The sequence below is a fragment of the Meles meles genome, chromosome 5 (assembly GCF_922984935.1).
Source record: "Meles meles chromosome 5, mMelMel3.1 paternal haplotype, whole genome shotgun sequence".
NCBI classification, from domain to species: domain Eukaryota; kingdom Metazoa; phylum Chordata; class Mammalia; order Carnivora; family Mustelidae; genus Meles; species Meles meles.
The window spans coordinates 65,142,187-65,155,774 of NC_060070.1; the positions used below are offsets into that span (position 1 = coordinate 65,142,187).

At 39.4% G+C, this 13,588-nt stretch overlaps 1 protein-coding gene and 1 pseudogene across 2 annotated transcripts in view; one reads left to right on the top strand and one right to left on the bottom strand.

Moving 5' to 3' along the window:
- ARFGEF3 (ARFGEF family member 3) overlaps positions 1–13,588 on the bottom strand; it is a 169,337-nt gene that overhangs the window by 57,425 nt on the left and 98,324 nt on the right. For both annotated transcript variants that reach the window (XM_046005551.1, XM_046005550.1), the window contains 2 exons: positions 8,257–8,369; positions 6,607–7,517 (listed from right to left, as the gene is read on the bottom strand). In XM_046005551.1, the coding sequence (XP_045861507.1) occupies positions 6,607–7,517; positions 8,257–8,369 (1,024 nt within the window). The remainder of the gene's footprint in view (positions 1–6,606; positions 7,518–8,256; positions 8,370–13,588) is intronic.
- On the top strand, positions 8,659–10,865 carry LOC123941534 (annotated as a pseudogene).

Below are 13,588 nucleotides of genomic sequence, written 5' to 3' on the forward strand. Positions count from 1 at the left end.
TCTCAGCCTCAACTGTGTCCATCTCCTGCTCAAAGTCTCCAATGACTTCCCATCACAACAAAATAAAACCTGGACTTCCCCTCCTCTCTGTTTCTCATGCCCCAGGGCCACCAGGACCTGTGCTGCTCCTTAGACCACACCAAGACTGGGCCTGCCTCGGGGCCTTTGCATTTGTTCTTGCCATTCCCCAGAATGATCTCTCAAGATCTCTGGAGGAGGTACTCCCTTCTTTCAGGTTTCTGCTTGAGCACCAGCTTTGCAGAGGTCTTCCCTTCCAGTTCCATCTCAGACAGCATCCCACTGCTCCCACCACTGCTGTGCTATTTTTCCTGCTCACCTTGCATTGTTTTCATTGCCTTGATGTCATTTATGCCACCCAGCATTGTATTAACATCTATTTATTGCCTGCTGTCACTACTATTATCTACTATTACGTAAGATCTATGAGAGGGCGGACTTTATTAGTTTTGTTCACTACAAAAGCCCCAGTGCCTAGAAAAGTGCCTGGCATATGGAAGACTCTTAAAAAACATTGCCGGGGGAGGGCATGTGGTATGGTGAGTGCTGTGAAGTGTGTAAACATGGCGATTCACAGGACCTGTACCCCTCGGGCTAATAATATATGTTAATAAAGAATTAAAAAATTTAAAAAAATGTGCTAAGAATGAATGAACACGTTTGTTATGAGAACTAGACGTAATAACACAAGTAAGATGCTTAGTGCAGTAACCCATAAGAACATACTTTTAAGAAAGTAATAGTGTTCCTCAAAAAACAAGCAGAATTCCCACATGATCCAGTAATTATGCTCTTTGGGTATACAGTATGCTCCAAAGAATTAAAAGCAGGGATTTGAGTAGGTCCTTGTATGCCAATTTCACTGCAGTTATTCACAATTGCCAAACATGGAGATGGCTGGAGTGCCCATCAGAGAGGAATGGATCGACAGAGTATGGTACACACATACCAGAGTTCAGATCCATGCTTCCCCATGGATGAACGCTGCAAACATGCTGAGTGAAAGGAACCAGGCACAAAATGATGACTATTGTATGATCCACGCAAGAAGAGGCAAATGTACAGAGACATTATGAGTAGATGAGAAGTCACCAGGAGCTGGCAGAGAAGACTTTCTCTTTGGGATGATAAATAAAATTTCTGAAAGTCAGGATGATGGTAATACAACGTTGTGGATGTAGGGAGTGCCATTGAATTGTGGGAGTGCCACACATAAAAATGGGAGGAGTGGAAATTTTTAAGTTTTATATATATTTTATCCCAATTAAAATAAATAATGTAATATATCAAAACCACTGAACTGCACACTCTAAATGGGTGAATTGTATGGTATGTGAACTGTATCTCAATAAATTTTATTTCAATAATGCTCTTAAATGAGGAAACAGAGTTTTAAAATATATCTGTAAAGGAGTAGCTGCTGGTTCTTCCCTCATTATTTTTTCTAAACATCATTTTATGCTTAAAAGGTTTTCATTTTGAAGGGCTCCATGTGTTTTATACAAATTAACTGGAAGAAACAAAGAAACAACTATATGTCATAGATGGGCTTTAAAGATGGGCTTGTTTGGCCAGAGAGGATTAGTGCCTTGTTCAAACTTCAGAGAATGTGGGGGACAAACATTCCTCAGGTTGGGTTCTCTTCATCTGGTCCCACATCAGCCTCAGTGCTCCTCTTGGTCCTACATACACTCTGATGCTTGGTTTAGAAATTTCAGACCTCTTGGTCCTACATATACTCTGATGCTTGGTTTAGAAATTTCAGACCATCTGAAATAATATGCATGCAAACGACACTTGTCTATATGATCTTCATATGCTTACAATTATCCTGTGATCAAAAAGGTACCTCTTTGGGGCACCTGCTTCCCCCTCTCTCTTGGCCTGCCTCTCTGCCTACTTGTGATCTCTCTCTCTCAGTCAAATAAATAAATAAAATCTTTAAAACAAAAGTACTTCTTCTATAAAATGCAAGAGTTTTCAACACTATCCATCAAATATATTGGAAATACAAATTTGTAACTGGAATCATTACTTATATCCCTGTGGATTTCTATTTTTTTTAAAGATTTATTTATTTATTTATTTGACAGACATAGGTCACAAGTAGGCAGAGAGGCAGGCAGAGACAGAGAGAGGGATTCAGACTCCCTGCTGAGCAGAGAGCCTGATGCAAGGCTTGATCCCAGGACCCTGGGATCATGACCTGAGCCGAAGGCAGAGGCTTAAACCCACTGAGCCACCCAGGCACCCCTCCCTGTGGATTTCTTAATGAATATACTAACAAGAGGACATGGGCCAGAAGAAGCTTTGAAGCTGAAAAATCTTCAAGACTTTTGGTAAATTTGAAAACGGCATAAATATCCCTTAGTGGGTGTTAAGTATATAGCTTATTCCCATAAAACCACTTTACTCAGTCAAATGTTAGGCATCTCCTGGGCTTTCCTTTAAGAACTTTGCAGCTGTTATAAGAAATATTTTGTTGAGGGCACTTTGTGATCATAGGTGGAGGTGCATTTATAAAAGGAAGATTGAGAGAGATTTAAAAATGTCATCCTTAGGGTACCTGGGTGGCTCGGCCGGTTAGGCAGCTGACTCTTGGTTTCTGCTCAGGTCATGAACTTGGTGTCCTGGTATTGGGCCTGTGCTGGCTTCACGCTTAGTGGGGAGTGCGCTTGAGGATTCTCCCTCTCCCTCTCCCTTTGCTTCTACCGCCTGCACATAAGCGCTTTCTCTAAAGTAAATGAATAAATCTTTGAAAAAAAAAATGATATCCTTGACCAGGACATGGGCAATGTGTTTCTTCCGTGATGGCCCAGAGAAACACTCCATACTCTTAAGGTCCTGGTGGGGTTGGTTCTAGTCTCCGGAGGAGATAAAGGACACATGATGGGTCTCTTTCTATGGTAAATAGAAAGCAGATCTCAGCATTGTTGGTATTTAACTATCCGCGATCATAGATGAAAGGAATATTTGAATCTGTGAACTAGGAAAATGGCATTTGCAAATGGCTTTGATCTCAGGCTTCAGAAATAATTTCTTTTAAAGTTTTAAAACCAACCACTATTTACCTTGGATATGGTTTGGAAAACCAAGCACATACTCAGATGCTGAAAGGGAAGAAGGCAGCTGATGTGTCTGCTGACACAGAGACCCAAATCACTAGCAGAGGTGTGACAACGTTCCAGAAGGGCTAGTGCGTATGTGGAGTTCTGAAATGATTTGTCAGCCTGTTAGGAGCAATCTGTTGGTACTGACTTCTCTCTCTGTAAGCAGGCTAATTTCTTACATTACAAGGAGCTCGCAAATTTGAGAATGAAACAAAAGGATGTATAATCTATCAACTTAAGGAAGACACTCATTTTCTTGCCATACCACATAGAGTTCACTGGTGATGTTAATAATGGAAATAACAAAATAGCTACAATGTATTAAGTGCTTTCTAAGTTTTAGAACCAATCTCTTCTTATACTTTATTTCATTTGACATATAAAGTCTATATTGATTGCCTTCCTTTATTTTCCCAGTAAGGAGAGTGCCTCAGAAATATTAAAGTAATTTGCCTAAAGTTATATAGCTAGAAATTGCAAAGGTATTTTGGGCCCAAACTCCAGGATTTTTGCACAATGCCATGCTGTACTTGTTTCTAATGTTGTTAAAAGATTGTACTCTATCATGTCCCTCTCAAACAGATACTCTATTTTAAATTCATCCTCTGATTGGGTTCATTGACGTGTTATAAATTTGGAGTGACCAACTATAGGAGATCTGACCTTTAACGCATTCTGGCTATTTGTTTTTTCCAGTTTTCTGTAACTAAAGTTCATTCTCTCTCTCTATAATTAAGATGTTCTTTACTGTCAGGAACAGAAGGCTGGGTCACTTGCTTGATTGCCTACCAGTAAAAGATAAAAGACTGGATACAAAATTAGCATAAGTGACCTTGAAACATCTCCTCCATGCCTTAGATGTGTTTTTTTTTTTTTCAAATAAACATTACTTATGTCACTTAAGAGTACTAAAAAAATATAAATAAGAGTATTCGATCCCTGCTTCTCCCAAGCCCCAATTAACTATCCCAGCAGACTTAGCTCCTTGTATGTATGTATGTATTAGTTCCTTATATGTATTATGAACTATAATCACAAATGAGATCATACTACATACACTGTACCATGACTTGGTATTTTCTTAGCAATACATGTTAAATATCTCTTTTTATTTTATTTTTTTAGAGAGAGAGTGTGTGTGTATGTGGTGGGAGGAAAGGGGGAGGGAGAGAGACTCTTCAGCAGGCTCCATGCTCTGTGTGGTGCCTGATGCAGGCCTTGATCTCATGACCCTGAGATCATGACCTGAGGTGAAGCCAAGAGTCAAATGCTTAACCAACTGACCCACCCAGTTGCAGGAACCCTTAGATATCTCTTGATACTAGCACTTACAGATCTATCGCATTCTTTTCAATTAACTATGCACATACCACTGCATGCTTGGAGTATGGTTTATGTAACTAATGCTCTCTTGGTAGACGTTTATGTAGTCTCAATTACGACAAAAAGCTGAAATGATGAAACGACTTTTAGCACTTATGCAAGTATGTGTGGGATAAATTCCTTAACGTAGACTAAAGACATATATAAAGCTTGACAGATATGGCCCAAATATCTTCCCAATGGTTTGTAACAACTTTTCTTCCTACCAATGGTACATAAGAACACTGTTGCACCTACTCAGCAATACTGGGGATTATTGACTTTCTAAACCTTTGTAATGATAGTATATGATTTTTGATTGCATTTCTATATACTAATAATTTTTAGGAAAAGTATTTACATATTATCTTAGTATCTCAATGAAACATGAATTTTGCAGATGGGTGTGTGTTCCTTCACATAAATCAAATATCCTAACTTTATTTTTGTATTTAATTCCAATAGGACAAGTATCAAGAAAAAAATATTGGGCAGCCTTAAAAATAGGAATTTTTATGTCTTGAAAAGAATCATAGTACAGTTAGGAAAGCTGAAACATTATATGTCTCTTTCAATCTCTGGATAGGTTGAGAAGTCCAGGAGTATTAGTCCAGGATGGAAAGTTCTTTATCTCTGCTGGTACTTACAACTTCAGATCATTCTCATATTTAAAAATGTCCTTCCTTAAATATACCTGAATTAAAGTCTTTTTTGTGTACTTTTGACAAAGGACAACCTGGTCAGTTTCTTTCTTTCTTTTTTTTTTTAAAAGATTTTATTTATTTATTTGACAGAGAGATATCACAAGTAGGCAGACAGGCAGGCAGAGAGAGAGGAGGGGAAGCAGGCTCTCTGCTGAGCAGAGAGCCTGACATGGGGCTTGATCCCAGGACCCTGGGATCACGACCTGAGCCGAAGGCAGAGGCTTTAACCCACTGAGCCACCCAGGCGCCCTAACCTGGTCAGTTTCTTAAAGATACTTATTAAGCTACCTCTTAACAGTACAGCAGTGAGCTCTACCAAGATCCAGTAACTGGGCTAGGATTTTTTTTTTTTTTTGTATGTGTGTGTGATGTGTTCTTTTGTTGGAAGACTGAATATGTGTTAGACATGGTTGGAGCATGTAAGGAGTTCAAAGGACAGAGGGGAAGGTGGATGCATCACAGATAACTTGATAGATGTGGTAAGTGCAATGACAGACACATGCCCAAGCCTTAGATGTGGAGGAGCAAATGGTGATCCTGACTTTTAACAGTGTAGTGTTCATTTTTAGGATTAGTCCTTTCTCTGTGAGCACAAGTCCAGCAAGTTCCAACCAGCTCAGCGGGTTGTGGTCAAGAAACCCTTGAGTGTCAGGGGAAGGCACAGGTGATTGCCTAGGAGTAAGGCACTCCTAGGTTGCCATAAATGTTTGCATCCATCTTTCTTTCTGTAGTCCTGTGAGATAATTAGTCTCCACCCATTTCCTGGCACAGAGCTCCTAAAATCCTTACAATTTCCTGAGTGATATGAACTCTAGAAGGATCTCTTGGTCTAGTATTTGTCTTTGACCTCATCCTGACTCCTAAAACCCTTGTAAATGCCTAAGTGAAAAGAGCACCAGGAAGGCCTTTTGTTCTAAGGAGGTGACTCTGGGTGGGCTGCTGGCTGGGGACTGGCTACCAGAAAGCCCCCCCGCGTGATCAGATGCTGGGATATCCCACACTGCATGTTCGGGGGAGTCAGCCTACAGCTGATTCAAACCCTCATTTAAAATAGTTGACATACTGATATACCCGAAGTGTATGGCTTCGTGATTTTTAGACACGGAGGTGTCGAAGCACACCAAGAACTCAAGGTTTTGAGAGTCAGAGACTGTCATTTTGTTTCAGTCAGCAGTAACTTTCTAGAAGGTAGTAAGCTCTATCAACCTCAGAATATCCCAGCCATCAGCTGCCTACAATTCCAGCCAGTGCCAATAGGTCTTACATTCCTTTGTTCTCTTCAAATATAAGAAACCCGAGGCGTGATTAAGATGTTTTGATCACTTCAAACTACAGGCCAGACAGTAATTTCCCATTTCAGCAAAATGCCCTAACACCCTTTCTGACTCGATAGCCAAGCCCGGTTTACGAACCTGAGCAGAAGGTAGAGGCGAAGTTCTGGAGGGCTGAGTCCACCTCTTCCACGCTGGGCAGAGCCAGCAGGCGGGGAAGGAGGCTTTCCAGGGACTGCAGGAAGAGCCTGGCGCTGTGCTGGTCCGCCTCCTGGTTCTTCAACAGTTTCAGGGACAGAGCGGCGGTCCGCAGGGACCGGTGGCCCAGGCAGTCCCGAGGGGTCTGCTCTTCGTCCGCCAGCGAGCCGTTGTCCGACCCGATGTCCGACACGTCCGACCTCCCCGAGTCCTTCTCCGCCGCCATCGAGTACTGATCACAGGAATCGAATTCGGTCCGCGAAAGGTCTTGGTCATCCACGCTGAAATTGCTCTCGCTGTACCTGGAGCCGTAGGACCTCATCCTGCAGTCCACCGACAGGAAGTTAGTTATGTCGGGGAAAGCAACCGTGTGGCTTCTCTGCACCACGTCTGGCTGGTCCACGGCTTCGGCCTCGGGCACCTTGCTCAGCATCTCCTTGCTCTCGGGCACGGCGGGCGACTTGAGGCTGCTCTTGTGGTGGTCCGCGTGCTCCTCGGGCGTCGTCTGGCCCAACTCGCCCTCCAGCGTGGTCTGACCCGTGTCGGTGGTCACGCTGATGCTGATGTCGGGGCTCCTCTCGTTCCCCAGCTCCCACGACGTGTGCTCCGAGGACAGGACGCGCCGCTGCCAGCGGAAGTCGGCCTCGTTGATCTCCATGGAGTCCCGGCTCCACTCGGCGCCGTCCTTCAGCTCCTCCAGGCGCAGCAGCAGCAGCTGGACCTGGCCTTCGCTCAAGCCCTTGCCCTGGCTGAGCTCGTCCAAGGCCCCGAGCAAGGTGCAGACGCAGGACACGGCAGCATAGCACGCTTCGATGCCACCCTTGATGCACGCTTCTGTCATGCCATCCATGATGCTGAGTGTCCAAAGAAGAAAACAGTGTGAGAAACATGGGAGAATGCTCCAGAAGGAACAAGAAATGTGTGCCTGGTGAACAGTACAGTATTTAAGAGAGATCCTCTGATCTGCATGGAATTAAATGGTCTGGGCCAAGGAGGAAATGAAACTAACATGCCTGGGGCCCACAGAGGAAAACCTTCAGGTAGAGTGGCCCACCTTGAATCACATTCTCTCTCAGTTGGCTGGTTTATTTGCATACGCACAAAAATTCCAGATGGACTTTAAAATTTCCACAAGGACAGAATAATCTCACTTTTGTATTATGTTCAGTTTTTCACAATGGCTGTCCAATAATGAGGATATCCTCTATAAAACAAACATGTTCCTGAGCAGATGCATGTGAGTACAACTATTACAAATCAGATAATATTCAGTTTTCTAGGGAAGGGCTAAAGGAACCTTATAGTACCGTGATTCAAAAAGTTTTTGCCTAAAATAACCCCAATGAATAATTGTTGTATGTTTCACTTTGCATACTGGGTTTGCTTTAAGTCAATATGAAAATATGGAAAGCACATGATCATAATACATTGAAATAAGACTTCTCATATAGCTTGTGGGAACATTATTAAACAATAAAATTCCACATAATGCAGATTCATAAAAATTTCAGGGATTTTAAAACAAGGTCAAATGTATTCAGAGAAACAGTCCTTGCCAAGAATTAATAGATGGAAAAGGGAAATGTAGCATACAGTTTGAGAAGATCCAGATGAGACTTTCTTTTTGAAATTGATCTTTTTCTAGATTCTGGTTCAGTGGAGCTGGGTCCTGCCAAGTCACAGAGACGCTGTGGGCTCCCAAGTAGCTTTAAGAAAAAGGGGGGAAAAATAAGTGTAGTGAATACCATAAAAAAGCACAAGGTTTTAAATTGTGAGCTCAAGTAAGCATATATTTTACTCAAAGGAAAAACACAACTATTTGCAACTGCAAATCTTAATAAAACTGATCTAGTATTCCTCTTGTCACGGAGTACACAGGTTCCCTGCTCTGTAATTCAGGATTGGCTTAGACAAAGCAAATTCTCTAAGGGATTGTTTCAAAAAATTTTATAGCACAGAATCATAAGGCACTTGCATCTACGTTCTTTATTGAGAATGGCCTATAATTTAACTTCTCTGTACTCTGTCTCATTTTGCTCTCAAAGCTGGTTAGCTTCAAAAACAGGACTGATCAAGTATACATGGAACATTCTCTGAGGAAGATCATAAGTTAGGGCACAAAACAAGTCTAAATTTAAGATAACTGAAATCATAACAAGCATCTTTTCTAACCACACTGGCATGAAAATAGAAATTAATTACATGAAGACAATAATATTACATTTTAAGGAACTGGAAAAGTGAAGACCAAACTTAGTAGAAGCAAATAAGAATGATTACAGCAGAAATAAATGAAATAGAGACTAAGAAATAATAGCAAAGATCAATGAAACTAAGAGTTGGTTCTTGGGAAAGATAAAATGGACACACCTCTGACTAGACTCACAAAAAACCCCCCAAAAAACAAACAAGCATAACACCCATTAGATTTAAGTAAATAAAATCGGAAATGAAAGAGATGTTAAAACTGATACCACAGAAATACAAAAGATCATAAGAGACTCCTATAAAGGATATAGGTCCAACAAGTTGGACAACCCAGAAGAAATTAATACAGTTCTAGATATATTCGACCTATGAAGACTAAATCTTGATGAAAAAGAATACTCGAACTGATCAATAACCAGTATGGAGATCAAATCGGTAATCAAAAGCCTCCCAACTGGATGAGCACTGGGTGTTATACACAACTGATGAATCGTTGAACATTACAAAAAATCTTACGATGTACTATATGCTGGCTAACTGAATATAATAAAAAATTAAATTCATATATTAAAATTATTTTTTAACATGGAAAAAACCCTTCCCAACTAACAAAAGTCCAGGACCAGATGGTTTCACCAGTGAATTCCACCAAACGATTGAAGAAGAATTAGTTTCAATCCTTCTCAAAAAATAGAAAAGGAGGCAACTGTCCCAAACTCATTTTGTAAGGCTAGCATTACCTTGACACCAAAACCTGGCAAGGATACCACAAGAAAATTATAGGCCAATATCCCTGATGAACATAAATGCAAAAATCTTCAATGAAATGTGATCAAACTAAATTTAATGACATATTAAAAGGATCATACACCATAAACAACTGGGATTTATTCCAGGGATGCAAAGATGGCTCAATGTGCACAGATTAGTGGAATGATACACAACATTAACAAAATGAAGGAAAAAAATAGATCATTTTAATAGACGCAGAAAAAATATTTTGACAAAATTCCACAACCACTTACGACAAGAATTCTCAAAAAGGTGAACATAGAGGGAACATACCTCAACATAAGAAAGCCCACATATTATAAACTCACAGCTAGCATGATATTCAACAGTAAAAAGCTGAAAGCTTTTCCTCTATGATCAGGCACAAGACAAGGATGTCAGTCTCGCCACTTTTATTCAATATAGTATTGTCAGTCCTAGCTACAGCAATCAGGCAAGAAAAGAAATAAAAGGGATCCAAATTGGAAAGGAAGATGTAAAACTGTCACTATTCACAGATGGCATGATATTATATATAGAAAACCCTACAGACTCTATAAAAAACTGTTAGAACTAACAACTGAATTCAGTGAAGTTGCAGGACACAAAGTCAACATACAAAAATCTGTTGTATTTCTATCTACAAATAAACTCTCAGAAAGAGAAATGAAAAAAAAAATCGTATTTACAAAGCATCAAAAATAATAAAATGTCCTTCCAACCCACCATCTGCCGTGGAGCTACCACCAAGATGTAAAGTTTCGTGAAAACCCTTAAGGCTGAACCCTCGGCTACAGTAGACAGTGTAAAAGCCAAGATTCGGGATAAGGAAAGAATTCCTCATGATGAGCAGAGACTGATTTTTGCTGGCAAGCAACCGGAAGATGGATGTAATTTGTCCGACTACAGCATGCAAAAGCAGCCCACTCTTCATCTTGTGTTGAGACTTCATGGTGGTGCTAAGAAGAAGGAAGGAAGAATAAGTCCTACACTGCTCCCAAGAAGAATAAACTAAGAGAAACGGCTGTTCTGAAATACCTTAAGGTGGATGAGAATGGCAACATCAGTCGCCTTCTTTGGGAGTGCCCTTCAGATGCGTGTGGTGCTGGAGTTTTTATGGCTAGCCACTTCGACCGACGTTATTGTGGCAAATGTGGTCTGACCTATTGCTTCAACAACCCGGAAGACAAGTAATTATATATGGGTTAATAAAAGACATGAACGTTTAAGAAAAAACAATAAAATGCCTAGGAATAAATTTAATCAAGGAGGTGAAAGATTGGAATACTGAAAATTATAAGACATTAATAAAAGTAATTGAAGATGACACAAATAAGTGGAAAGATACTCTGTGCTCATGGACTGGGAGATTAGTATCGTTAAAATGTCCATACTACCCAAAGCAATCTACACATTTAACACAGTACCTTTCAAATTTTCAATGTATTTTTCACAGAAATAGCACAAATAAACCTGAGGTGTGCATGGAACCTTGAAAGACCTGGAATAGCCAAAGTAATCGAGAAAGAAGAACAAAGCAGGAGGCATCACACTCCCTGATTTAAAATTATATTATAAAGCTATAATAATTAAAACAGCATTTATATAATAACCTATATAATAAAATGGCATTTATATAACAATTTATATAATAATTAAATCAGCATTTATATAATAATTAAAACAGTTTTTAGGTACTAACCTAAAAACAGACATATAGATCAGAAAGTACAGGTTTATTTCTAGGCTCTCTATTCTTAGAGCCTAGAAATAAACCTATATATATCAAATTAATTTACAACGAAGGAGGTAAGAATATACACTAGGGAAAGGACAGTCCCTTCAACAAATGGTGCTTAAAAAACTGGACAGTCACAAGCAAAAGTATGAAAACGAACCTCTGTCTTATACCATACACAAAAATTAACTCAAGATGGATTGACTTGAATGTAAGTCCTGAGACCATAAAACTCCTAGAAGAAAACAAAGGCAATAGCTCCCGGACATGAGTCTTGGAGAGAATTTCTTTAATCTGACACTAAAAGCAAAAACAATCATGTGGGACTACATCAAACAGCAAAGGAACCGCTGACAAAATGAAAAGGTCACCTACTGAAAGTATTTGTGAGTCATATATCTGATAAGGGGTTAATATCCAAAATACATAAAGAACTCAAGTAACTCAATAAAAAAGCGAAAAACCGAATACTCTGATTTAAAAAATGGGCCGAGGACCTGAATAGACATTTTGCCAAAGAAGACATATAGATGGCCAACAGGCACATGAAAAGATGTTCAATATTAATAATCACGGGAAATGCAAATCAAAACCACAATAAGATATCACTTCACATCTGCTGGAATAGCTATTATCAAAAGACTAGAAAAAACAAGTATTGGCAAAGATGTGGAGAAAAAAGGACTGCCTTGCACGGCTGACGGGAATGAAAATTGGTACAGCCACTATGGAAAACAATATGGAGGTTCCTCAAAAATTAAAAATAGACTGCCATATGATCCATCAATTCCACTTCTGGATATTTATCTGAAGAAAATGAGAACACTAAATCAAAAAGATACATGCACCCCCATGTTCACTGCAGCATTATTTACAATAGCTAAAATATGGAAACAACCTAAGTGTCTCTCAGTGGATAAATGGATAAAGAAATACACACACACACACACAGAGGAATATTACTCATCTATAAAAAAGGATGAAATCTTGCCATTTGTGACAACATGGATGAACCTAGAGGGTATTATGCCAAGTGAAATAAGCCAGACAGCAAAAGACAAATACTGAATGATTTCTCCAATAGGTGGAATCTTAAAGAAACAGACAAAAAACCAAGCTCATAGTTACAGAAAATGGACTGGTGGTTGCCAGAGGTGAGGGGTGGGAAGACGGGAAAAAATGGATGAAGGGGGTCAAAAGGTAAAACAACTTTTAAAAATTAAAAAAAAAACATGTTGAGAAGTATTTCCTCTTTCTACTTTCTGGAAAAGTTCATATATTATTGGAATTACCTATTCATTAAATGTTGGTATAACTAGTTTTTTGGGTTTTTTTTTTTTTACGATTTTATTTATTTGGCAGAGAGAGACACAGCAAGAGAGGGAACCGGAGAAGGAGAAGCAGCCCTCCCACTGAGCAGGCAGCCCGACGTGGGGCTCGAACCCAGGACCCTGGGACTACGACCCCACCCGGGCGCCCCAGTAAAACTAGTTTTTAAAGTTATATGGGGAGGTCAGTTTTTTTTTTTTAATGGTAATATTTTTATATACTGATTCAATTTCTTTAAAGATTCTAGAACTATGTAGGTTCTCAATTTCTTCTTGAGCCAAACTGTTAAAGGCTGTATTGTTTCCCAGGGATTTTTCTATTTTATTTAAGTTTTCAAATCTACTGGTCTTAGTGGCCTTAATACCTTCTTTAATGTTTTAATACCTGTAGTTACATGCATGTTTTCATTCCTATTTCCACTTGTTTTTACTTATTCTGGATTTTTTTTATTGTGTTTATCAAGAGATTTTCAACTTCCTTAGTCTTTTCAGAGTCCTGGTACTTTTCACTTTATTGATCCACTCTATTTGCTTTTCATCACATTCTTTTCTGCTTTCATCCTTATTTTTCCTTTCTACTTTCTTTGAACTTAATCTGCTCTTTTCCCAGCTACCTAACTTGGAATATTAGAATATTAATTTTACGTTTCCAGTTTTTAAAATACAATCATTTTAAGCTACGAATGCCCTCCTATGTACTGCTTTGGCTACATCCTACAAGTTTTCATGTATAGCATTTTCATAACTGTTCAGTTCTTACTAGTTTTTATTTCCATGTGGTAGAAATCCTTGCAGAGAATTTCAATTTGAAGCTAATCAATTCAGGAAAAGACTGGGTTAAGTGTATTGGAACAGACTTCCCATCACTAAACCCATTATT